This window comes from Drosophila rhopaloa, unplaced genomic scaffold (genome assembly GCF_018152115.1).
Source record: "Drosophila rhopaloa isolate 14029-0021.01 unplaced genomic scaffold, ASM1815211v1 contig_3, whole genome shotgun sequence".
Classification (NCBI taxonomy): domain Eukaryota; kingdom Metazoa; phylum Arthropoda; class Insecta; order Diptera; family Drosophilidae; genus Drosophila; species Drosophila rhopaloa.
This window is the reverse complement of record NW_025335123.1, coordinates 17,477,971-17,505,436: the sequence shown is the minus strand read 5'-3', so window position 1 is coordinate 17,505,436 and position 27,466 is coordinate 17,477,971. Positions and strand designations below refer to the sequence as shown.

At 36.2% G+C, this 27,466-nt stretch overlaps 2 protein-coding genes across 4 annotated transcripts; one reads left to right on the top strand and one right to left on the bottom strand.

The window, feature by feature from the left end:
• Positions 1–369: 369 nt before the first annotated feature.
• LOC108045249 (pleckstrin homology-like domain family B member 1) lies at positions 370–25,341 on the bottom strand. Of its 3 annotated transcripts, XM_017124513.2 has the most exons (11): positions 24,897–25,341; positions 12,836–12,950; positions 11,320–11,404; positions 9,383–10,973; positions 9,115–9,290; positions 8,374–9,053; positions 7,799–7,937; positions 5,576–5,756; positions 1,742–2,178; positions 1,540–1,672; positions 370–1,341 (listed from the first exon to the last, which is right to left on the bottom strand). In XM_017124513.2, exons 2-11 carry the CDS (start codon positions 12,948–12,950, stop codon positions 1,165–1,167), a joined length of 3,714 nt encoding a protein of 1,237 aa, XP_016980002.1. In that variant the 5' UTR covers positions 24,897–25,341; the 3' UTR covers positions 370–1,164. The 3 variants fall into 3 exon arrangements, with proteins under 3 accessions (XP_016980002.1, XP_016980003.1, XP_016980004.1); XM_017124514.2 differs by lacking the exons at positions 7,799–7,937; positions 8,374–9,053; positions 9,115–9,290; ... (2 more) ...; positions 12,836–12,950; positions 24,897–25,341 and adding an exon at positions 6,326–6,608; XM_017124515.2 differs by lacking the exons at positions 5,576–5,756; positions 7,799–7,937; positions 8,374–9,053; ... (3 more) ...; positions 12,836–12,950; positions 24,897–25,341 and adding an exon at positions 2,807–3,174.
• A 636-nt stretch (positions 25,342–25,977) lies between these two features.
• On the top strand, positions 25,978–27,457 carry LOC108045253 (actin-related protein 2/3 complex subunit 3). The gene is made up of 3 exons (XM_017124524.2): positions 25,978–26,089; positions 26,215–26,388; positions 26,917–27,457. Exons 1-3 carry the CDS (start codon positions 26,084–26,086, stop codon positions 27,259–27,261), a joined length of 525 nt encoding a protein of 174 aa, XP_016980013.1. The 5' UTR covers positions 25,978–26,083; the 3' UTR covers positions 27,262–27,457.
• Positions 27,458–27,466: the final 9 nt, after the last annotated feature.

Sequence of the window (27,466 nt, the reverse complement as noted above, 5' to 3'; positions counted from 1 at the left end):
AAGAAACATTTTACTTTTAAAAGTCCCAATACTTGAATTCAATAGAAGTTAATTAAAAAACAAGAACTTAAGTTCCTTATTAACCAGACTTGTATATCTTATATTTTTTGACATTTTCAAATTGAATAAAAACAGATTTGTTTATCTAAAAAAAACAATTATTTTTATTAACTAGCTTGTATTGTTACACATATGTATTTATAGTTATTGTTTAAAATTATTTTCATGTTACTCAGTTACAGTTTTGCTTTTGATTATCCTTTCCAGCCTGCCTGAGCAAATCGTTCAAAGTTCAGTTTTAGTCTTAGGCTTAGTAATGGGCAAATATCTTGTCCCCCTATCTCTCGGTTCGATTGTTCCAATTATATATTTATCAAAATATATGGTATATTTTTATAAAATATAATAGTTAGGCGTACAATATAATAAAGTTAATAGGTAAATTCACGATGAAACTTCAAGTGTTCAGGAGTCATTTTGGTTGTTACATTTAAATCGTTATACAATTTGTATATGTATATAAATATAGTCTAGGGTTTATGATATATATGTGATCATATAGATACGTGGCCAATAATAGCAGGGCCCTTAAAAATGCAAGGCCATAAAATCCGTTATCCATAGCTTAATTTTCCTTCTTAATATATAAATGTACAAAAAAAAATTAGGTTTAGCCGCGGAAAGAAACGTTTAAAATTCAAAACTCAAAATTCAAAACTTCAGTGATATTGGGCCACCGCCACTATTGGTCACAACTCTATAAGGGTATCTATATGATTACGGTTTGAAATGGCGGTGTTAGTAGCATGGGTGTCCTTGATTTACAATTCTAAATCTAGCGATAGAAAAATAGTTCTTAACCAGAATATGACAAAGTAAAATGTACATACATAATAAAATAGGTCTATAAAAAAATACGTTCTTGACTTTGGTCCAGTACTGAAATCTCGGATTTCTTTAGTTCGCCAAAAAAGAGAAAGTTATAGGTTCCTTTTGCTCTTTGTGATGAGCAATTTTTTTCCTGGTCCTACATGGCTATCGTTTTGTTTTGTATTCATTTGTTTCTTTGTTATAGTTAGTTAAACTTATAGATTAAAAATCCTTCCCATCTAATGCTGAGACTGTGCACTGGGCAGAAGTTATTGAAGTCCTCCGCTGGATCCTCTAGTAGTCCAGATTTCCCTGGGCTCCGGTGATGATGGCATCGATCCAAATTCGCGCCGCCGAATCGGATGCGGCCTGCAAATTGTAGCTTCGCTTCTTCGTTTTCACAATAAAAGTGCAATGCGGCCGGCCGCTCTTCGAGGCATTCAAGTGATCCAGATAGACCTCGTCGATGGTCTGTGAAAGCAAAAATAAATACGCTATTATTTAAAAATTTGTATAACTTCCCATAATATTTGCCCATTTAATTTAGCTTTTAAAAATAGGAAAAAATTACTTTTCAAAATAATTGTAAAAATTCTGTTAAAAAGTTACTACTAACTATTTGCTTTCTTCATTTCAAGTTTGTGGAAGCCATTTTTTGGCCATACTTACTGCAAAGTAGGCACCGCCCCTTGGCTTCCTCTCCGACTTATCCGAGTAGTAGATCAAGGCGCTCCTTTGGCGATCCAGGACAAACCAGCGCCTCGACCACGCGTGAAACGTGGCGCCCAGCTTGTGGAGGTAACTGGGATTAAATCAGAAACACATTTGGTTACTAATATATTTTATATATGGTTTTAGATGGAAAACTTACCCGCGACAACTGTGGGCGTCCACGAAGACGTGCGGACACAGATCGATCTGGTGGCCGGCGGTCTCGATGTGGTGGCGCAGATTCAGATCCGGCGAGAAGATGGGCAGGTAGCGGGTGAGCGGGCGCTGGTGCTTTGGCAGAATGCGCTTCCGTTCGCTGGCGGTGCTGCCTCCGCTTCCGCTGTTCCCGCTTCCGCTGCCCGCCGATGCCGTATCATGTGAATTGCTGCTGGCCCGCTTGTTCTCCGTCGCCGGCGACGCGGAGGAGTCCATTCCGTTAACGAACTTGGGCGCCTCGAGCGTTGCATCGCAATTGTTGGCCTCGGAGAGTGGGCGTGGACTACGGACCACCATTTGGTTGCCACCGCCTCCTCCGCTGACGCCACCCATTCCCAGGGCAATGGCATGGTGCTCCAGTTCCGGTTGCGAATGGCGTTGCTGAAATGATTAAGAAAAATCGATTGTTAATAGGTTTTTATTGCCTTGTGTTTTTGAGCTAAAAATAATATTTGGCCGATAAATATCCAATAATATAGCTTTGCATTTCGTATATTTTTCACATTTTTCATCACTTTTAACAAATTTTACTTTCGGATTGTATTCCCAATGGTTTTTTGTTTTTTTGTTTACTTTTTTTTCCATTTTATCTTTTTTTTTAATTTTGGTTTATTTTCCAAAAGTCCTTTCTTTAAATTAGTAAACTACATATATATTTATTTTGATTCTTTAAATATTTGCTTTAAAAATTCTTGTATTACATTGGCACTTGTATTTTTATTTGTGGCATTTTTAAATGCATTGTTTAATTGAAATAGTTTTATATTTAAATATTATAGCCTGATTGGCATTTCACATTTGTTTTTATCAATATTAAACACAATGGTTTATGTGGGAATAATTAATTCTAATTTTTGTGGCACGAGGGGCTGATTTATTCAAAATTGTACTAGATTTCCTTTGATATTAATAAAACCACAATAAAACCGAATTCGTAGGATTAATATGAATCGCGTTCAGAAAAAAATGGGTTCAAAATTGTCGGCTAATATTTCCCAAGTCCACTCACTAGATAGTACAACTCATTGCGCTGGCGTGCATTTGCATCCGTGCGTCGATGCTGCACGTAAGTCATCCACACGGACATATCAACGAGAAAATTTGGCAGAACAACCGGATGGGATATATTCTTGAAAATCACTTGCGCTTCCAGTGGAAATGGGCAACTAACTAAGCGATTTTCCGACACACAGATGATGATGAGGCGGCCGCCGCTTCTTGTTCGATTTTCAGACTTTCCGACTTTCAGCCTTTACGACGGATCTCGAATGGGGCGCACATTAACATTGTCCAGCAGTCGGAGGATCGAGAGCCAGATCGAGGTAATTATACCCGTAATGGGCCGCGGATTTTTGTGGCCAATGAACGGGAGAAGATAACGATGGCCAGTCTATTGGCGAGATCGGTAAACGAGTAAACAAATAGGCTAAAAATCGAGGTAGAACGTAAACACGGCCGAAAATGCGGAGCACACACGTAACGCGTAACTAAGAGAGAGCCGCCAAATGGACAAGCAAAATAAAACAAAGACCACAGCAAATATTAAACTTATTAATAAGTGTAGTCCATATAGAATCCGCAATTGAGAGCACGACGCGGTGGTGGGGTTCCTTTTTTAAAATAAACAGGGGCTAAAATAAAACAGCAAACAAAATGCCGAGGCGGCCAACAACTCGTGACTAACGAGCTGGCGATAGATTTGATCGTCATCCTACTGGATGCACTCAGGAAAATATATAAAATGTATGACGAACGAATAGTTTTTGGGAATAAATGTGTAGGAATAGTACTTAATGCATTGATCCATTTGTATACAACTAAAAACTACTTGGAAATTAGAGCCAAAGAAATAAAACAATAATATCAAGAGTGATAATTAAAATCAAAACTTTGTAAAATTAGTCAAATTTGATTAAAACAACTTTCACCTATACGGTATTTAGTTGTTTGTCATTTTAGTTTTAAGAAAAACTTCAGTAACTAGATCATAAGAAATATATTAAAGCTAATGTTTGAATTTGTATCCAAAATAATATAATATTGGAATTTTTCTGAGTGCATGACAAGAGAAACAAGCTTTCCTAAATTACCCAGAGGATCTCACTCCCACTATTTCTCTTTCTCTTAGCCTATATCTTTTAAGCTTTTGGCACTTATGTCTTTATGAACTTGTGATCTTGAAAACCAATGCATAAATAATAGGGTAGTTCAGTGTCAATTAGTTTACTAAATATATAACGAAATTACAAACGATAAACTAAACTACAAAATATCGTTCAATACAAAAAATGAAACACAAAATTGAATAAATATTATATATTCGAGACGCAATGAAAAATCATCAAAACAAGTACACATCATAATAAATAAATTACGAACCAAGCTCGTAAATTTGTATACTTTGTACAAACAAAAACCAAATTATAAATTAAAAGTGGATTTACTGAGAACTAACAACAAAGAAAAAACATGACTAAGACTATTCTCTGAAAACAAGTAATCAAAAACTAAATGAAACGTAATTCAATAACACATTTTAATCGTCCTATCAAGAAATGTAACAAAGAGTTCATCATTTTCACCATTTAAAAATGTTGATGTTAATAAAATTTAACAACTGTAAAAAGTACATAAGCGATAACAAATCAAAAGTAGGTATTTATAATAAAACTTGAAGGGTGATTCAGAAAACGATAAGAAAAAAAATTCAACTTGTATATCCAAATGGAAAGTCGTTTACTGATACAGTATAAATAAATACATTTCTTAATAATAACAAAAACAGCCTAGTTAAAATTTGGATTGTATTTTTGGATGGCGTTTCATCTATCCCATAACAAAAACTTAACTTTATATACACAAATTTAATTTCTATTGAGCTTTATTTAATAATAACTTAATATTTTTTTACTTAAATCTAAAAATGTAAAAAGTGTAAAAGATATTACTGTTTGTAAGCTTTATGATTTTATTATAAACTTATTGACGTGTAATCTACTCTAATTGCAAGAATTTAGTAGCTCGTAAACATATTAGCAGATAATTTCCAAGAACTCTAATCTATAATACATTTTTCAAGAATGTTTCACTTAGCAATCAAATAAATTCCGATCAAGGCAAACTTAAACCACTTCAAGGTAGAATTCACACTAAAAAGCATCATTATCGGTTATCAGCTCCATTTGTGGAATCATTTATTTACACTTTTTTGTTATCTGAGCGCAGTTGTTTAATAAACCCCAAAGAAATGCACACGATGCCTTATCGCAATTGTTAAACCCCATACACAGTGCACTTTACTATATATCTAGATGTGTACATAAGAAAAAACTATTATGGGAAAATAATTGCATGATTAAAAGTAAAAATACTTGATATTATAAGATGGTAAACAATTTTTTCAAGAGGGTTTTCGCAAAAGGACACCTTACACCATTTGAATTTGTAAGCGATTGAAATGACTACATAAAACAAAAAATAAATTTTGAAAAACCAAACAGGCATCATGGGAAAATTATAGCAGCATTAATCAACAATGGTTCTGTGGAATTACAAATTCATCTGGCTCTTCACTAAACCTTATTTGTTTATGGACAGAAAGGAAATAGCACATCAAATGGTGGGTAGAAAAAGGGAGGGGGCAATTGCGTTTTCCACTACAAAATTTTCCCGGAAGCCGGGTGAAACATAATTACAATAACAAACAGACTGAAACGTTTTCATTTTGTTTGGCCTAGGTCATCAATTTTGTGGCGGGGTCAAGTTCTGATTTGCTCACCTGTTGAGGTGTCGTTCCAGTTGTTGTTGCTGTTGTAGGACTGCTGCCAGTTGACTTTCTGTTTTGCACATTGTTCTCCTTATCGCCACCGGTCTTTTGCACCTGCTCATCCACTGTGTCACCTGGTTTATTGAGCTTTTGCATCTCGGTCTTCTCAAATAATTTCGCATCTTTGCCGCCGCTGCAAAAATGAGAGAAGTCAAGAGAATAAATAATGGGTTATATGGAAAAAGATATTGCTACATTTTAAATATAATATATCCAAATATATGGTATAATCAGCAAAGTATCAGGGGGCTTCCTGATTTAAAATATATAAATTTTAAATGCAATCAAGAAAGATAAAGTGCAGAAAATTTAGTTTAAAAATCAATTATTGCTATTGGCTCACAAAAAAACCAATAAATTAAATCACATACAAATAAAAAATGCAAAACTATTTAAACATCGATTATTTATTTCGGGTTCAATTTGTAAAAACTATGTTTATATTTCATCACATCATATCTTTAACGAAATATTTGTATTGTTTTGATTTAGATTTCAATAATTGAAAATTTACACTGACACACACATATCCATATTAACTTAATCCACAACTTGTTTTATTAGTTTTCGGCTTAACTTTTTGGCATGCTTTATATGCTTAATACAACCACTAGCTAATAAAGCTTGAGCCGCTTGTGCTTTAAATTTATTTTCTATCACAAACCACTGTCATCGTTTTTCTTTATAAATTGATCATCATACCAGCAGGGAATCATCGCGTTGATTCGATACATTATTTATCTAGAATGACTCATTCCCGGGCGGACTTCGATTCCCGATTCCGATTTGTTTAACGCTCGAGTTCCAACTGCGAAACCGAAAGCCCAAAAAAACTGACTAAGCGGGCGGACGGAATGGATGTGAATGCACAATCCGAAAGCAACAGTTGGCAAACGATTCAACGATTCAGACACATAGATACTCCGGCAAACGCACACTAGGATACACAATCAGCTGATAAGCTTATCAGCAACGGTGCACAGAAAGAAAAAATACATTTTTACACTACTTATTAATATGTCATATTAATATTTTAATGAAAAAGTATGCAAAGGTTTACGATTTAATACTCATTTGAGTATCTTTTAAATTACATAAAAATTTGCACTGAAATATGAAATTTAAATTTTTTTTAAAGATCCCAGAATATTTAAATTTAGAATTTATAAAATTGATAAAATTAGTTAGTTTTTATGAATGCTGAATCGATTTAAAAACCGCTTCCATATAATTTTTGTGTAAATAAAATTATCAGCACTGTCCACCGCAAATAAACGGAGAAAACTAATGAAAATAAATAAAAAGAAAAGCTACTCAGGTGACGTCGCCGCCCGATCAGCAAATGTGCACTAAAATAAAACTCCAATCGATGGAAGTTTATTATTTGCCCAGCCGAATGTCGTCGCTGCCTTTATTGATTTTGGTGTGTGTTTTGTTTAGGTTTTCAATTCAAATTTCAAAGTGATTTGACAACCGGTTTTCAAGCGGGTGGAGTGGTGGGCACACATTGTTTAGCTATTAGCCACAAAGTTTGATTAATTATAGAGGCGCGAGTTCAATGAGCAAACCAAAAGGCATTTCAACCTTACACTGGACAACAACATTTTCAAACCATTTAGCGTTAATAACAAAAAACTTTACTTTAGTTACATTATTTCAAATCAAGACCAGACAAAATAAAATAAAAAATTAATTTACCATTTATAATTCCAGCCGATAAGTTTCTCTAACTACAGTAATTCTAATAAATCAGAATCAATCAGAAGCTAATTTATAAAAGACACTTGTGCTATAAATATATGTTGACTTTCAATAAATCAACAATCAATTTTCATTTAACTTTGGACAATGTGAAAGATAAGATATTTATACTAAACTAAACTGAGCTGAATGCTAATAGATAGGAAGATTGGTCAATATTAATTAAGTTAAGCTCTTAATAAGACATATATTAATTAAAATGGGTAGTTAAATACCCAAACTGATCTGCTAAATTATGCCCGAACGTTATTGTTTATTGTTGGGTGCAAATGGCATGATTTCAAGTGTAAGCTGCACTCCAAGTGCATCTTTGTCGTCGCCGTTCGGGTAATTAACTCGACAGGGGGGCGCACTTTCAATTAGCTGGGGGTGCAGTGGAGTAGAGGGATGGACTCGGAATGGGGGTCAACTCACTTGGCATCCGATTCCAGCAGCAGCAGCTGCTGCTCCATCGATTGCTGGGTGGAGAGCAAGTACTGGGTGCGGGCCTCGTCGTGGCTCTTCTTTTTCAGATCGTACATCTTCTGGCGCTCGTGCTCAATGACCTGATGACCTGTGGAAAATAAATGGTTTAAATATTAAAATCCAAAGGTAGTTTAGTTTGAAGTTTGGTAGTTAGTAACCAATAATCGTTACTTTTTAAAACAAGTGTTCAATATTTCTGAGTTTAAAACAAGAAGTTGTTGGGTTGTAAACAAATATATAAGCAAAAACAATTTTGTTTCTTAAATCAATTTTTGTAATTAAATCGAAAACATGGAGGTTTTGTGAATCAGTGAACCGGATTGTCAATCATAGCCAAAAGGTAAACAAATCGGTTTTGGAAATCACTGGTGCAAAGCAATACTAGTTTTTAATAGTGTTTTTTTTTTACACTTTTGGAAAACAAGAATTTAGGGTATAACGCTCTGTTATAAATTGATTTAAGACAACCAACTTGTTTTGTAGCCTTATACAAAAATATAAATCTAATTTTTAGTTTTTCCTACCCTGCTGGGCTAGCAGAAGCTTGCGATTCCTCTCGATCTCCTTGATGCTGTCGAAGATCTTGGTGCTGGCGCCCTGACTGGTGGAGATGGGCGCGTCGTTGGCCACCTTGCAGCTGCGATCGATGTCGTCCTGCGATGGCACACGTCGCTCCAGCGGATTCACCTCGAACCGATCGCCTTGCAGTGAAAGATTGAAGCTGATCTGCTCGCAGCTACCACCGCCCAAGTCCTCGAAAAGCTGGAGCGGCAGACGCTTCGGCGTACTGGTGTTGGCTTCGATTTTATGATTATAAAACATATTCTCGTTCACGCTCTTGGACATCAAATCCTCTTGGTTTCGTCGCTTCGGACAGAGCAGCTCGGCGGAGCCAAACAGAGATTGGGACATGACGCCATTGACCAGATTGCTGCCGGTGGATCCTGGCGAGCTGGGCGACCCAGGTTCCTCCTCATCCGGACCGATTTGAATGCGCAGAGCGGCCAACTCGGCTTCGAGGGCCAGACGCTGTTCCTGTCGCTTGAATTCCTCATGACTGGCATGATGCTCGGACTCCTCCTCGAAATACTGAAACTCCAGGTCCTCAAAAGTCTTCCTATCGCTCTCCAAAGATTCGCACACCAGCTGCAGCTCCTCCTTCAGACATGCATTGTTTGGTTTCTGCTTCAACATGGCTCGCAGTCTGAAAAGTAATGTATAGTCATATAAATAAAATGGTTTTTATTTTGTATATAGTAGCTCACTTCTTCAGCTGATCCTGCTTCATTTCGATGGACTGCTTCAGTTTGGCCTGCTGATTCTCCTCCATGACGCGAGTGGCATTCCTTTGCGCCTCCAGACGTCGAACGCGATTCTGCAGGGCCTGCAGTTGGAGGCGCGGTGAGGCACTGGCGGCCAAGGGCTGCTCACCCAGTTCCAACTATATGAAAATATTTCATTCTTAGTAATAGATTCTTAAACATTTTTAAAATGTGTTTAAAAAGATTTCTTTGGGAAGCCCAAAAGACCCACCTCCAGTCCCTCAATTCCCGCTGAAGGCGGCAGTTCGGCGAGTTCCCGCTTGAGCTGCTTGCGCCGCTGGATGAGATCCCTCCGCTGGCGCTGCTCCAGATGAATACTTCTTGGTGCCGGAGCTGGTTTCCTGCTCGGTTTGGGGGACTGCGTCTGCGATTCCACGGACTGCAGATTTAGGGTGAGATTGTTGATGTTCTTGTTGGATCGCTTGGCGGGCACCAAGCGATCCAATTGCTGCTGCTTTCGCTCGAAGGATTTGAAGAGCTGCTCGTAGTCGCGCTGCTGATTTGGAGCCGGTGGCTTGGGTGCCAATGGTGGCTTCACCAGGCTGGGAATGGGAATAGGTATGGGTGCTGAGGACACAGCATTGGATGCCTGGGTGGGTGGTGGACTAATGGCCAGGGCAAAGGCATTACCAAAGGACACATCCTTTTTGGGCGACATGCAGTTGGTGCGGATCTTGGTCCTGGGACTCTGTGGCACATATTTGCCACCTGCAGTTCCCGAGTTGTTCTGGTTAAGATTCTCATGACTGGCCCTGACCGCTGCCGTTGGAGCCACGCCACTGGATGACCCTCCTCCGCCTGCTGAGGCTGGCACATGGATTTGACCATTGATCTCCACGCGATTTGGTCCCAGCAAGCGCACATTCTCATAGCCCGAGGAACTGCTCAATAGCGAAATATTGGCAGAGCTGCCTGCTCCGGTCTGCTGGGGAAATGGTGACTTATTCTTGTCCCGCGGCAACGAACCATTGGTTTTGATGCGATTCTGGACAATCGGTGACGACGTGATGCTGGATGTACTTGAAGTGTTGTGGGTGGGTGCTGCCATGGAATTGTTCCTATCCGCATACTCGGTGCAGATCTTAAGCATATCCTCCAGTTCAGCTCCACCGCCACCACCTCCTGGGTTAGAATTATGACCGGAAACCAGGCCATTATTGATATCGCTATTCACACCGTTCATTGAGTAGATCTGCAGGCCACCCGCTTTAGGATAACGATCGTAGCGATCATTATTGACCTTCGTCAGCAGATCCGGGGGAGCCTGCTGTTGTTGCTGCTCCTTGTAGATCGCCGCATTGCTGGGCACATTCCAGTACCCGCTATTGTTGCCCACTCCCTTGGCAAACTGATTGTTTAGCTGCTTCTCGTTGCGATGATTCTCGGCGAGATTACGTGCAAAACTGGCATACTTCTGGCCCAAGACATCCTTGGCCGGCATGTTGACCGTGACCAAATCGGAGGAGAACACCTTGGGACACTCCAGTTCGTAGGTGGAGGGATTATTAATCGGGTTGATAATGCTCTCGTAGAAGGACTCCAGCTCCAGGGATTGACTCAGCTCGTGGGCCTGCCTCGCCGATTGCGTAAAATCGATCTGGGGCATTGAAATCCTCTCGTTGGAGCCCATCGCCGATCGCATCATCTGCGCCTCGTCCGGATTGTTGAACCTCAGATAATTCGAGTTGCCAATGGTGATCATTGCCCCCTGGCTGAGCTTGGTCTCCTCCAGAATCGGAGTCCCGTCGATCAGCAGGCGGGAATCCTGTTCCGGTACAAGGGTAACCTCGTTGGCGTCGCTCCTGTAAATTGTTTTGAAAATTTAGTTTGATGTTCTTAACATTTGATTTATGTATGTATATTCAAGTGGCGGGGTTTTAAAACTTTGAGAAAATTTAGACACAGTTTTAGATGTACTTATTAGCAAGTCTCATATTTTTAAAATCTCAAATTTTTAAAGTCAAAAATACTTGTTGGATTTCAAACCAAAAAAAAAAATGATTATTGTGTTTTTCAAGTTTCAATTTTAGTTAATTATTCTGGTAATTAGAAATTACAGTTTTGCAATATAATTTTAAATGAGGGATTAAAGCTAAGATTTGAGTAGTTTTGATATGTTAGGAAAATATTAAACTAAGGGAAGTGTACCTGTATATGGTGCAGTGCAGCGGACGAACACCGCTTCCGTTCAACGAGATGCTGCAACTGGCTGCCGATCCAATAGTCGTGTCACCTATGTAAATGGGAATCCAAATAGAGTCAATATTACGTCTATAAAACTCGGATTCGGAACTAAACGTTCCACGTTTGAAATGGTTTTCGGTAATGTGAGGTTGGAATATTTCAACAGTCAGTTGAACAGTATTTTCTTATCTCAGTTCACATCTTCCTCTCTCTCTCTGATTTTTTTTGGGAATATACAGCATATTCTTGACAATGTATCTCTGTTTTGGTACAGTGGTAGGTGTATATTACTACTATTAAAAATTCTTAAATTCAATGAATAAATCCATAACAAGCAAATAACAGGTTTCCATAAGTTGGTCTCGGTGTCAAATATTTGTTCGTCTTATATCTTAGATTTTTCACTTTTCAAACTGGAACATTTTGTTTTTCAGAATAGTAATATTAATGTTGTAATCGTTATTATATGTATAATAATTATACATATTTGTGTATAAGTTTATGTCATATTTATTTTATTTTCAAAATTATAAAAAGGTTTAAATTGAAAAACAAAAACCTTAAGTTAAAGCCAAAACTTAATTTATCTGGTTTTGACACCATTGACACTTTTCTGTTTTCTTTTGTATTTTCTAATTGTTCAGCTAATTTATTTAACTCTATTTCCTATTTCTGTTTTCTTTAACGAATATTGATTTATAAATCTTTTCAACTCTTTTTAGCCCATTGTAAACTTAAAAAAAAAATCAGCTTATCGCAGTTTGCTCACCGTATTTGTTGTCTTTTGTGCGTTGCTTTCGCAAGACTTTTTGTGTGTGAGCGCTTTGCTACTTGTTGTTGCTATTGGTTTTTTTTTGGTACTTTGCTTATCGCTTTACAAGTGACCTTGCCGGGGCAAAAAAAAAGAGAGAGAGCAAGAGAGAGAAATGCGCACGCGTGGCCGCAGCAACAAGCTAAACACAAATGACACGCTTGCGTGCGAGGGAGAGGGACGGATGTGAATAACGATGCGTGACCGACCAGTGTAGCTCCCGAATTATTTGAAATTTTTGTTGAATTTTTTTAATTCAAGTACAAACATTATTAAACTTATTTTAAAATGAAATATTATATATTTTTTTTAATTTTTTTTTTTTTTTTTAGGAAAGTTGCAGAATAATTTTGGCCCCTTAAATATGAATTCTCAGGAAATATGTTATTAACAAGACCAAACAAATTAATTAATCAAAGTGAGACTTTCAGGTGATAGTGGCGACCGCCAATGCTAAGCAGGCCTATAGCTCCCACTATTTGCAGCGGAAATGGGCTAAATAAAAATTATCAAGTTTAAACGAATTCAGATTCAGATTCTAAAAGAATAAAATTAGAAAAAAAACGTTATTGAAATGATCAAATTTATTTTATGTGACTATTCCAAAACTTAGTTAAAAACCATTTTTTTCTGGTGTTGAAGACCAACCCGATGACTTTCTCCACTCACCTATGTGTATGTAGTGCAGGGTGACGGCGGTGCTCAGTCGTCCGCCGCCCAGAGAAACGAGATGCGGATCCGAGGCGGCGACTCTCAGCGAGGGATCCTTTTTCGTCAAGGACATCTGCAACGAGGGAAAAAGGGCGGGAATTAAAAGGGCGCTCGAATGAATACCAGGAATGTCCAGTGTCATCTGGGAGTTGCATGGGCAGCTGGTCGGTAATTGTTATTGGGTATTCTCTATTCTTTTTTTTTATTTGGCACACTGTTAAGGGATTTCAGGGGTTCCCTAATTATAAGTGAGTGTGTGTGCCGGCGCACGTGCTCTCGAAAGGGAGGAAATTCCACAGCTGTGCTGAATTTTGGGTGATTAAATGTAAGCACACTGAGAACAAATAACTACAAAAATATAAGTTGCTTAAAATATTTCTTAAAATTTAGGAAAGAGGCATACAATTTATATGACAAAATATATCAAAATGTTAATACTAAATTTCACTTTGTTAAAGACCTGAAAAAACCCCACTTAAAAACCTTTTTCAACGATTTCTTTTTGGAACCCACGTATCCCTGAAAGCTCCACTTTTTTATTTACCGCTTGAGCTGCCGTATAATGGTTTTTCCAACTTCCGAATGATGTCATATGCAGCGAGTGCCGACGCTGACCAGTGACCCCCCATTAGCCCCCCTTTCGATCCGATTTCTGACTCAAACACACGCACTTGTAACTGATAAAGTTGCACTCGCAGCAGTAAAAAAAGTATATAAAAAAAAATGGAAAAGCAACAATAACAACAACATCAATCAAAAAGCGACAAGAAATGGTGGAAAATGATTTATGCGCAGTAATATGAATGAATGTATTGTATGCATGTTTATATGTGTTTGTTTTATAAATTGAAAACTTTATCAGGCAAATAACGTGCGTTCCCATTTTCCAGTTATCCAATGTGGACACATAATGTGGAACGGTCACTATAAAGCCGCCACACACGTTGGTCCAACAACTACAGTGATACCAAAATTATGGAATTATCAGTGACATGATCACGATGACCATAAAATCATATTTCAACAGGGGCTTTAGCAATGGGGGTTTTAAGTTTTAAGATACATCTATAATTTTGGATCGCTTGAACTATTGAAGTACATATCCATTATTTGAACTATTTTTTCATTAATGTAGTTTCACCTATTACAACTTATATAGTTAAGATACGAGCTATTTAATGAATAAAATAGTATTTTAAAATCTGGTCTATATCGAATCGATCTACAAATGTATATTTTCCAGTTAAAAGCTTTAATCCTTTTAAGTTTTTAAATGCTTTGAAATTTAATCTAATAATTATTTGAACATTTTCTTAGGCTAGGTCTTAGCCCCCGAAAATCCCCCTGGGTAGGCCACTGGATTATAATGATGATCATGATGCCGCCGCCACTTAATCGCAGTCTCCGTTTTGCCGTCGACCACTTTTGGTGTTTATGACCCAATTCGGACTGTTTCGGCTTCGTTTGCTTCACTCCAGATTTTCGGGGGGATATGGGTGGAGAAATGCTGGCCGGGAGATGGTGGGTGGGGGCCAAAGGGGGGCCACATTTCGTAAAATATTTGGAGGTGGATCGCCGGGCGGAAAGTGTGGAGGGGGTACCCTCCAACGCAACCATTTCCGCGCCCCAAAAATAAAAGTGAAAACTTTTTATGCCCAGTGCTCTGACTTCCATATATCTTTCTCTTTTTTACCGCTTCTACAAAAACTTTTTACCTGTTTTATTTCTATTTTTCTTCGAGTGCATGTGTGTGTTATCAAAGGTCGAATTTTTCATTTGTTTGTTTATGGTTGATTGATTACGCTTATAACGTATTCGCCTCCAATGATTCAAGCCAACATATTCAATATATACCATATCACTGGGCTATATTTATAGGCAAGGGAATTCAATTTCCCTCTTTAGTTATCAATAAACTTAAGAGCTTTTATTCCTATTCATATTTCACCAATTGAATTATCTTTAATGGAGTATAACTATTATTTTATATTTTAAGACTTAGGCTAAAAACTTATTTGGCTTACATGTGCAATACTTTTCGATAATGAAAATTAGCAATATTAGATAATAAATAAATTGCAGAATCTCGAATTAGTTATTGGCATTTCTTGTGCAATTTTGTATTACTTTTTCCAGTTGCATGTCATCTTCAAAATTCAATTTCTTAACCCATTGAGCGTTACTTTCGCTTTCAGTCTAGACGCTTCTTCGGTTTTTCTTTCGTTTTTGGTGCCCCATCATCATCAGCATCATTATAATCACGATGATGAGCGACTCCGGCGGCTGTATCATCAACCGATCATTACAACAAAACATTACGAAATGCATTTGGCTTTTGCTTTTATTTTATTTTATTTTCTTCTTGTTTCCCTCAAATTCTGTGGCACGTCATCTTGTGTGACTAGGCCCGAGAAAAAAAAAACGTCAGGAAAGCCAAAGAAAAATCCACAAGATGTGTAATAAATTACGCCGAAGAAAGGCGAGACAACAAAGGCGAAATTAAAGTGAATCAAATGGTCTGGAATAGTCGGTTTCGAGGCAAACAAAAACCAATCCAAGTCCAAAGTGAGTCAGAAGAAGCGCCTCCAAGATGCGCTCCACAATTGCCTCCTCTCCTCCGATTTGTGTGTTATTGTAAGCTTTTTATGACCGCCAACAACAAAGGTATTTCAATTTTATTGAGATAAGATAAAGGCAAACGGAAAATCATCGAAAAAGTCGGCAGAGATATGCCGCGACTCTTGCATTATGTAAAAGCTCTGGGCGATAACAAACATACTTTTCATACACCTGTGGTAAATAGAAAGACCATGCTTTTTTTTTTAATTATGGAAACAAAAAGTGCACAAAAGTGTTACTTTCTTAATTTATTATTATTGTTATGATAAAATTAAATATAAATCTTGTGTTTTGTGTTCTTCTTTCAATTACGTGTTACATATAATTATGTAAAGTGATTTACTTAAGTACTTGCTAGTCAATAAATGGTTTTTGAATTATACAATTTTCAAGACATCATTACTTTCCCCCTGCTGTGCATTAAAACCAATACCATTAGGCGGCACGTTTGCCGAGGGTATGGAACTGGAAAATATGGTATGGGACTATATAGATGAGGCATCTTACTCACAAGACAAATAATCAAACAAAAGAGTGTCAACGCAATTATCAGTTTCCTTTTTCCCCCGATTTTTGCCAGTTCGCTCCCCTCATTAACCCCTAAATGCAACGCCCCTCCCCCTTTTAATACAATCCCCTTACCTTTTCCGAAGTCCCCCACAAATGGTTTGACTTCAGCCTGATGAGCTCCCTCTGATGATGAATACATTTTTGCCATTTTTAGTTGACTTTATTTATAGAGAGCAAACACAGCTGGTAAATAGGCCTCCCTTTTTCCCCCCGTCCCTTACACGGGAAAAAATCTAGGTAATGTTGTTAATTTAAATAGGTATTTACCATAAATAAAGTTAACTTAGTTTCTATTTCATCGCATAGTTCTGCTATTTTTCAATTTCTTTTCAAATAATACCATTTGCCCCATTTGTGTCTTAATTTTTAAGAGTGCAAACAAAATGTATGCAAGGTGCATTAGCTGGCTAACTGTCAATATTTTCGATTTGGCAAAAAAAACTCGCTTTGTTTGTTTGCTTATTTTTGGGCTGCTGTCAGTTTTGGCTCCATTTCAGTGCCAAAAATCCAACACATTCCACAGACAAGTTTTCTTTTTTTTTCGCGGGGCTGGTGGGCGTGACCCGAGGGCGTTTGCTAATGACATTTTGCTGTTTCAAAGCCAAACAAATGCCAAATGTAAGCCAATGTGGAATTCGGCTTGAGACGTGACCTAAACAAGGGGATTTAAACCCTTGGATATAAATTATGAGAACTTCCGGTAAGTGGAACTCCACTTAAAAGTACAATTTGTCGTTCCAGTGCACGTTCAAGGAAAATTCCCAAAACGTGTCATAAAATAGTCACATATAGTGAAAATAAATTAATTTTTAAGCATGACCTAAAAGATTAGTTATATAAAAATAAAGTTTAATTGTTAAAAATTGTTTTCAATTCATTTAGAAATCTAGTATTATTATCAAATCTGATTCAGCTATAGTATACAACATGTGAATCATAATAATAATAATTGTATTATCATCATCTGTATAAATTCCCTAAAACCATGTGAATTCATGTGTAATCCACTAAAAATGCGACCACATTTGAAGGGTGCACCTTATCTTGGGTTAAGCTTATTGAGAACACGATCCATAAATAAATGCTCATGTTTACCCATTTGGGTACCTTAAATATCTCGAGACCTTCAGGGACATCGAATAATATGAAAAGTCAAATGTGGAACACGGTTTTTATACTAACGAGCAAACAAGAGACATATGCATATGGCTGACACAATTGCGAGCACATTTCGTGGCTATAAAAATACAAACATAATTATGTATGCGAACCGAAATAAACCAATTTTTTGCAAATTGTGAATTAAAATCATTTGCAAAACGTAACCAAAGCAAACAGAAAACAGACCCAAGTAAAAGACACAATAAATAAATTATGAAAACACAGGCGAGTACAGTGAAGCTTTCTATATTTCTTTTTATTTTCAATAATAGTTATTATTTTATACAAACTCTTTCAAAGTCAATGTCAGGATTAATCGGCATGCCGAATTAAATTTGTATAGCGCACAAAGCCCTTTAAAATCTTTAATTTGTTACTGGTGATATTTGACAGTTTTTTCCTCAAAGTATTTTTTTCACAATTTTTATTTGAACCTTATCTAATGAATTAATTTGTTTAAGATAGTTGCTCTTTCTTTGAATAAAGTTTACCAGTGTTTTTAATTTAAGACCAAGTCGCTACCGATTTTATTGGCGAAGGTCAGCCGGCACAGTTACGTGCGTAAAATAAAGTATAAAAAATTACAAAGACAGCTGGGAGTGGTGAAAAGGGGGCAGTACGCCCATGCCTTGTGAATAACAAAATGCAACCCACTTTTAGCACCACGCCCCCGTCAACACCCTCCCCTTTTTCCACACCCCGCTTAATAATGTGTGAAAATTATCGTCGCGTTTATTTTACCTGTCGCAAAGTTGATGATTGTCAAAGGGTTTTCAACTGTTCCCCATTTGTTCTATTGCTGTGGCACAGTTTTAAGTCCATTAACATGTTCAAAACTCCACCCACGCAAAGAGAAGGGTAACTGTGAATTGTGGGCGCCACTTGGAACTGTCAAAAGGCCAACTTACATACAAAAACTCACAGTGATGACAGCAAACATATAAGATAGTATGCTAACCAAAACCACGAGAAAATTGCTATCTTAATTTTCCTTTTTTAGTAAGACACCTACATAAATGCAACAAAATCTAGAAAAATATAAGTTTTCTTTTATAAAAATTCAAAAAATTATCAATTGAATGAATTTCAGTTTAAAAGGATCAATAGAAATAATACTTAATTACTTAAGTATATAAATCAAATCCTAATAATTTGTAGATCTCAGTAATAATTTTGTTACAAATTCAAATTAATTAAAGTTTTTGATGATACAAAATTAACTAATGGGCTTGATTTTTCGTCCATCTCTAGATCTTCGATCTCATCTTCGATGGGGTTATGTGGGGGCCTTTCTGTGTGTCAAGTGGCTTGTTAATTATGCTTATGACTTCAAGAGAATTACCCAAAAATGGGGAGAAAAGGAAACTACACTTGAGCATATTTGGGGAAATACAAAAAAAATCTAATTAACACACAATTTCAGGCAATTCTCAGCCGCTTGACTCGCCGATGCTCATCTCCAACCAATTGAGTTCAATTGAAGTAACTAACAACAATGGGACACCATTTATGAATCATTTGTGGAAAATATTACAAAAATCAACGGGGAAATTGCAGAAAGAGTGCAATGCAAATGCAAACAAATGCGTGATGTCATCACAAAAGGCAGCAGAAAAGCAGCAACATCAAAGCAATTGCATTTAACACGACAACAACGAAGACAAAGCGTATACCACAATCAGCGGGCCAAGTTGTTGTGGTGCACTTAGAAAAAAAATGTGTATTGAACAACAAGAGGAATATTGTGCGTTTATTATATTATATTATATTTAATTATATTATATTATTTATTTCACATCAAATGTAACAATTATCGCATTCTAAATAATAAAATTCAGATCTTTGTCTTTAATTATGAAAGGTATTTAAATAAATGATTTATTATTAAGTTTCGGTCTTTGCTTAAATCTTAATATTTTATCAAACGTTTTGAAACTTGTCAAACATATCTAAATAAATGGTTATAATTAGTCAAAGGTGAAAGAAAATGTAAGATGAGATCTGTTAGTACAACCATTTTTCATTTTTGTTTAATTTGGAAATATGGTTCCATTTTTTTTTGAGCGAATTCAAAAAATATCTATAATTGTTCTAAAAATGTTTTCTGTGTAGGGGCTACTGCTGTTATTTGTACGGTTTTTATTTTGTGAGTATGTGGCTGTGTGGGGGTAAAGTAATTCAAAGTAAAGTGAGGCAAAGTGAAACAACAAAACTTGATTTGACTGGATGACTTCATTAACGGAACACGCAGCAAACAAAGCGAATTTACATCCACAATTTTATTAAAAAAAACTACAAACTAAAGGGAAAAAAACGAAATCATTACGTAAACCCATAATTATTAATAATTTATATTCAATGATTTTTTTTGCCTCAAATCTAATAAGCATCTTTTTATATAATACGTTTAATGTCAATAATATAGTAATAGAATGTCAACTATAAACTTTTTTTTTGCAAAATCAACAGTTTTAAAAAAGGGTTAGTTTTAAATAGTTGCAATTATTAAGAATACGAACCGATGGTTTGATTCTTAAAGGGATTACGCTACTTGGCTTTCAAAGTTTCTTAATTTTATGATTTTGAGGTAGGCGTCATTGCTTTAATTTTAGTTTATTGATTCAATTAAATTCAACTTTGAGCAATGCGTTTAATTAAAGTCAAGTCCCAAGATGAAAATGAAGGCCATCTTTGTCCCACGCACAGTGCGTGGACTCCAGGGGCGAACAGGGGTTAATAGTGGGGGTTTGTTGAACTCTCCGAGACAACACCAACAACAACAGCAAAAAAAAGGGCAACAAAAAACTACGGTGTCTTTTTGTTTTTGCACTGTACACGGCCGGAAAACGGAAGCGCCTGTTTTGGTATTGTTTATTATTGTCTGCATTTATGCTGCGCTGCCCATTGTGAGAATTATGAATGTGCGTTTATGGTTATGGGCCAGGGACTATAGGGAATGCCATAGAGAATGTTATGGGGGAATGTTATAGTGAATGGCATAGGAAAACACTATGGAGAATGGAACTTGTAACTAGAAAACTCAAAGCGGCGAAATGGAACGACATGGTGACATTGCAATGGGAGCACCGATGTCGTTGCCAAAGGTGTCGCCTCCAACTATCGCCACATGTCACACATAGCACGTACACTGGCAAAAAACCCCAAGAAACATATTTGAATGACCCCAAAACAACAGAAATTTGTGGAAATAAATTTTGTCAAAATCGCCACTTTAGAATAATAAATATATTAAGTACCAGGACTTGTACAATATTTCGACCAATTTTAAATATTTTTGAGATATGTACATATGTATTTCTTTGATTCAAATCACTAAATTTAATTTTAGTTCAAGTTATTCTTTTATATCAATGAATACTATAGTAGAGTTGTCGATTTGCAGTTTTTTTCAGTGCATCGCCGCATATTCATCACTCACACACACCAATATGGACGCACCATTAAAGATCAGCGACGGTGACAAAGTGCGTCCGGTTTTCAAAAAGTGTCGGATGCAAATGTGCAAAGCGACAAGGAGTGGGTGAAGTGGGAGGGGATAAAGAAGGAGAGGAACAGTTCGATAAAGAGGAGAAGCCAAAGAGAGAGATATGGGGGAAAATGCATCGAATTGGGGGAGAAAACAATATTGGCAATGCACATTTTGCAGGAAGGGAAATTGAAATGGAAACATGTGCAGCGGTGGAAAATGCTTCTGCTTCTGCTTCCACGTTTTCCACTCTTTTTTCAACCAACTGCAACACCATAAAGTGTGAAATGGAAAAACACATAAAAAAGCAGGAAAAAGTGAGGGGGAAAAGAACAAAACATATGCTGGCGGCCCGTGGAAATGCGGCACAGTGGGTCACAAAGTGTTAAATCATTAAAGTACGAAAAATATTAAAACGAGACGGAAGCTCGTTAAATTTCCCATTTGAAAATTTCCAAAATTAAATTTAATTGAATGGGAACGTGAAAACAATTAAAATACAAGAATTTCTCTTTTTCGAACTGGAAAAATAAAAGATGAGGACTTATAAGGTTTGGAAATTGTTATAAATAAGGTGGGCAAATGTACACTAAGAACTGAAAACAATAACATGATCGTGAGTTTTAAAAAAATCAAACATTGGCTTATTAAATAATTTGTATTTTTGGTGTTATGTTATTAAGAATAATAATCATTTTGAACGAGTTTACTTAAAGCCAAGATAAGAGATAACAAAAATCCGCTTTCATAATTTTTCATGGCTTGCTGAAATTAAAAGAGGCTCTTTAATTCGAGACTTTCGGACTTTCGGGAACAAGATCTTCAAAGGCGATTCTAGAGAATTCCTATGGTGTTTTTTGCATAACAAGCGCTATTGTATTTTTTGTTTGCTAGTGAAATTCGAGGAGGGAGGAGCACTGGGATATGGCAGCCCGAAAAGCGATTCCCCAGAACGCCGTCATCCATCGTGCACTTGATGCGCGGCCATTTAATGCCCGACAAGAAAACAAACTTCTCAGGAATGCCACCCACCGAGGATGCAAAATAAACGGGGCGGCGAATGTGAAACCTCCCTGGCAAATAAAAGTGCCGTCAAAAATCCAATTCCATCTTATTCATTTCGCTTGGTCGGCAAACTGATGGTGGGCAGTGTAAATGTCCACATCTGTTTGCTTATTTGTTGACACACAAACTGCAAACCAAACCAGAGTTTTATGCTTTAATTTTATTCTTTGCCAATGTTGTGTTGATGTTTAAACGAGCTGTCTGCAGATGGGGGAAAATGACACACAGATCATTTGTTTTTATGCTTTCGTGAGATTTATTCGAGATTTTCAGTAACTTGATTTTTTCATCATTCCATTAAATTGTTAGTTTTTGTGCAGTGGCGCCAAAGTCATTATAAAATAATTAATGAAATACCTTTAGACTCGGTCTGTGAGTCTGCAACATAAACCTAGCTCATTTCTTGAAGCAAACAGTTAAGTCAAACAAAAAACCCGGCCAAAAATAACAATTGTTAGGTGAGCCGGCTAAGGCAACAAATTAATATAAGGCCATGACAACAATCGAGCGGCGAAAAAACAACAAATTTGATTGGTACAAAGCGCAGGCGTCGCTGCCAATATTATCCAGCCCACCTAACGCAATAATTTGGCAAACATAAAAATAACAAAATGTGTAAAAGCGAAAAGTAGAATCGAACTCAAAATGCCCTAAAACTGATTGGAATTACACGCATATCGATCAATACTTTTAAAAAGTTAATTTAATTGCTGGCCATTATTTAAAGCGATAAAAAGCCAATAAATTATAGTCTGAGCGTGAAAGTCGCTGCATTTATTACTTGTGTACTAATTTGAATACAAATTAAATACAACATCGTTTAGATTTAAATAATTGAAATTTACATTTTACAAGCTTTTACAAAACTACACTAATGTGAAGACGATCATTTGAAAGTGTTTGTATATAAATGGAGCTGTATCATATTTGAATTTATGAGTGTTTGTAAGTAAGATTAGTTAATAGGCGTTTCCACTTGTTAAAAAAAAAGTTTAGTTATGTTAAAATATAGATTTGTGCCGGTTTTTAAAGTTAACAGAGTGGTTTCATAAAAATTATTTTACTTAATAAAATGCTGCCCTCGTTCCTGAGATAGTGTATAAATGGCAATATGTATTCATACCCCAAGTCAAACGTTGATTTTCGTCTTGAACTTTGCTTTGCTTTGCTTTATTTTCCGCCTTCCTTTGTTGTTTGCCCTTTTTTTTCTGATCTCAGACACGTTCCACTCGCATTTGAAATTTAGCAGCCCAAAAAAAAAAAAATGAATAAAACAGAAATAAAAAAGAACAGCGAACCGCGGGGTAATATAAGCCTCGAACAAGTTCTCGGGTAAATAATTAAATATGTATCTTGGCTTTTTATATTCGCTGGTTATTTGTGTATTTAGCCGGGCTATTCATTTACTGGCCTTGCCATTCCCAGTGATGCCAATTTGAGCAATTTACATAATTCCAGTCGCTGGGAATGGGTTTTGTGGCCCAATAGTAACTACTTTTAGACGTCATACCAGACGGCGGAAATTCACAGGCATTATACAGTAATTACAATCTGCTTTCCACTTCTGAGCCGTTGATTTTCTTTTTAATTTTCAATTAAACTTAGTTGGCTTTCGGTTTGGGTAGGCCTAAATGTATTTATGCAAACATGAATTTTGTAAGACACGTGAGAAACTTAAAAATATTGTGTTAGTTAAGAAAATTATTTACATCTAAAAAATAGTTCTTTCTCTTGAGGAAATATGAATTGTAATTCATATGCATAAGCTATTAAGTCAGCTTATGATTTTTTAAATTGATATTTTATAATGGATAAATTTTAGCTTGCTATTAAAAATATTTTTTTGTTAACTAATTATTTTTTTAAATTAATGTATTTTTAAATACAAAATTTTTCCAAAGCTAAGAAAAGAAGCATAAATTATTTGTTAAATTATTGAACAAAATGTTACATTTTTGCGAAAACATTTTTTGCAAAACTTAAAAAAAAGGATTTTTGGAGTGCAACAAACAGAGGTTAAAGCCAGTTCGGAGTTCATTGCTGTGTTGCATCGCAGTGGCAGCCACGCCTCAAAGGAAAAGGCAAAAGAAACGCGCAACTGAACTTTCGCAACAACCCCCCCACCACCCACCTTAACCCCCTTCAGCCACCGCTTAACCCTCGGCAGCCACAGCCACAACAACTGACCCACTCACTCGAGAATCCCTCTCTTTCCCGCCTGTCTGAGCTGCTTTTTATGGAAACCGGCTAAATTCCATTTGATTTGGAAGTCGGGCCAAGAGCCAATGCCTCGTCTTCTTGTCATCATTTCTTGCCTTGCCTTTTCTTTCTTTCTCTGCACGGGGAAAAAATATTCCCACATATTGGCCATACCAAAAATGCAATGCTGATCCATTAACATATTGCCATTCTTGGTCATTTCGTTGGTGTGCTCTAAACTGGTTTTTAAATATTTAAGAAAGTATGTTTTCTTCATCGTATTTAATAATCTTAAACGAGACTTTTTTTTAGCAGTTGGATCTTTATTAACAAAACCATTACATAGTTTGAGTTTTATAAAAGTGGGGAAACGAAAAAGCAAACTAAATAATCTTATCTTTTGTGTCTCCCTTTTTATTTTGCTAAGGTATATTTTATCTTAATCTTTTGATTTAGAACCAAAATCTAGTGTTCTAGTATGTAGACCAATTTGGTATAAAAACTCTAGAAATTTAAAATAATAATTTTAATTACATATTTAGTTACGGAATTAATATTTTTAGAAACTCATTACTTTTTTAAGTATTATTCTACAAACTGATCGATTTTTGATAAGACTCATTGGGTTTATATTCTCATTAAAGAAATCTAATCGGAATTTTTCTGGGTTTACACTACATTAAACGGATCTGAATTGTTTTAAAATTGTTTTCTGATATTTGAGTTTGTTTTGGTAGAAACTTCTAGAGGTGATCAAATATTTTTTTCAGTGTACTGCATTTCACTCGACGTCAAGGGCGTTGGGTTGTTTTTTGTAATTTACAAATATTTATGGATGGAAATGCAAATATAAAATCCGCCAGGATTAAATATTTATATATTTTGTTTGTAATTATTTAAATGAAATGCTGAACTTACCTTACAACTTCCTACGTCAACTGTTGCTGTTTGTTGTTGAATTCCTTTAAATTTTCACAGTTTTTGTCAAATTTGCATTCAATAATAACAAAACAATAGTCAAAAAAAAAGCCGCGCAAACAAACAAACAAACACACACATACACACACTAACGCGTGAAACGAGTTTTATTTGCTGCACACCCAAACAACAACAACAACAACGGCGAAAAGGAAACCGCAATCAGCCAAGGATAAAATGCGCTTTGCAATTAAATCCCGTCGCTCCGCCCGCATCATTGGGGCTTTATTTTTCTCAGTGTAAATGGAAGGCAACAGGAACGCCGTTCGGAAAAAAAAAAAACAAAACAAAACAAAACACGGAGAGTTGGGCGCAAAAAAAGGTAAATAAACGCACGAAACGCCGACGACGATGCGTTGTCTTTCGAAACCCCGATTGGTGTGACCGTCGCCCATCTACTTAATGACACCGCTTGGCGTCGCGTCTGAAGAATCGAATGTGCAATCGATAATTATCAAAAATAAATATATCGGCAGAATGCAAATTCAATTCGATTTTTATATACGATAGTTTGATTTCTTTTTAATCAAGTAGATATTTTGGTTAACCCATAATTCTTTTTAACTAAAGAAGTAGAGATTTAAGCAAATATTAATCATTTTAACGGTTTCTACTGCCCCATTTATTCTTAAAGTGTTGTATATATATATCAATAGCAGTAATGGGCTTAAATAGAATCGCCACTATATTTGTGCTAATTATCATGGTTAGATTATACATTTACAATGGGTAATTTATAGATTTACAAAAAAAATTAAAATGTGCTTACATGCACATCTCTAAAATTAACATAAGATTTAAGTGTGGACAAAAACCGTGGAAGAAAACTTGGGAAGCCCGTAAAACAGGCGCGCTTTTAAAATGTTGTTATATTTTTAAGTCAAATGTAAATGCAATAATTAATTAAGCTTGATGGAAAAATGCAAGGAGATAAGTATTTTCTTTTAATTTTCGTTTGCACAAAAAGCATTTGCGCTACCAACACTGTGACCAGTGTTAATATGCGCCTTTGTTCCGCTTATTCAACTTCAAAAAAGATAAAGTTCTCACATCACTAGAAGTACTGATAAAAATATATATTTTTATTTTTCGCTTACTTTAAACTGTTGAAGAAAAAGATCTGAATAATGCCGGTGAGTAAGAAGTCCCAAAAATACTCGGATAATAAAAATTAAAAACACCGATTGATGAGTAATATCTGACCGAATAAAAAATATAACTTGCAAATTGTATTTTTGTTTACATATGAAACGGAAAGGCCTTTCACTCGGAGATTGAGGAGTTTCAAGGATCGGTGGGTAATATGGCCATTTTACCACTACGTACACAAATCCGAGGACCAGCGCCCAACGTTGATATTCCCAACGATATCATCGATGAGTCACTGTACTTCTGGAAGTCAAACATTTTCTTCCGTACATACGAAGTTAAGGTTGGTAACTAAACAAAGAGTTTAGAAATAAGAAAAATACATATAAAACAAATTTTTACTTAGAAAAACAGATCTAAATCAAAAATATTTAAAAGAAATCGTTACTATTCAGGCCAGTGAATGCAGCTCTTTCTAAGTCAATATTTTGATGATAAATCCAAACTACGTTATCTCACAACAACAAAGGCCATGCAAGAATGTTATCAAAATAAATTTAAAATGAGCTAAGCTATTTTTAATTTAATTTTTAAAATACCCTTTCTTAATTTTATTCATTTTAATTTTTATAAATGTAAACATGAGTAGCAACTAATTTTTAATGAAATGCCTAAAAATATTACTGTACAAATCGCTTGGTATTATTATGTTTTAATAAATTTTGTTGCTTTTAGTTTCAACTTCCATATAAAAAGCTTTACAAAGTATTTTACAGCAGCTAAATTTCAATAATAAAATAAAAAACAGCATAGCCTAAGTTGTTATTATTTTCCGCCCAACTAATAACCCCTATACCATATCTAATCGCAGTCGGAAGTGGACCGGGTGCTTATCTACATAACGCTGTACATAACCGAATGTTTGAAGCGTTTGGCGCGCTGCACGAGCAAATCGCAGGGTCAGCAGGAGCTCCATACCCTGGCCATCTCGCGGTTCGATCTGCCCGGCGATCCGGGATTCCCCCTGAACGCCATATACACCAAGCCCGACGATCCGGAGATCATGCGCCAGTACTTCCTGCAACTCCGCCAGGAAACCGGAACGCGACTTCTGGAGAAGGTGTTCGACACGCCGGACGACAAGCCCAGCAAGTGGTGGATATGCTTCGCCAAGAAGAAGTTCATGGAGAAGAGTCTTTCGGGACCGGGAATGTAGAAAGATAAACCATTTTGTAACACTTTTTTTTTTTGACTGTAAACATTTTAGACTTCTCACTAAGCCAAGAAAATACTGCCGACTTTTAAACAAACAATGATTAACGAAAACAAAACAGGACTGCTTTTCAAAAGGGCTGTTAATACGGCTAAATGCTAAGAATAAATAAATATTTTGAAAAATGTTAGAAAGAAAACAAGTTTGA

Coding starts and splice junctions, on each gene's coding strand:
- LOC108045249 (XM_017124513.2), bottom strand. CDS start 12,950: ATGTCCTTGACGAAAAAGGATCCCTCGCTGAGAGTCGCCGCCTCGGAT. Junction 11,405..12,835: donor CCTGCACTACATACACATAG/GTGAGTGGAGAA, acceptor CCATTTACATAG/GTGACACGACTATTGGATCG. Junction 7,938..8,373: donor GCTTCTGCTAGCCCAGCAGG/GTAGGAAAAACT, acceptor TATTTTCCACAG/GTCATCAGGTCATTGAGCAC.
- LOC108045253 (XM_017124524.2), top strand. Junction 26,389..26,916: donor TCCGTACATACGAAGTTAAG/GTTGGTAACTAA, acceptor ATCTAATCGCAG/TCGGAAGTGGACCGGGTGCT.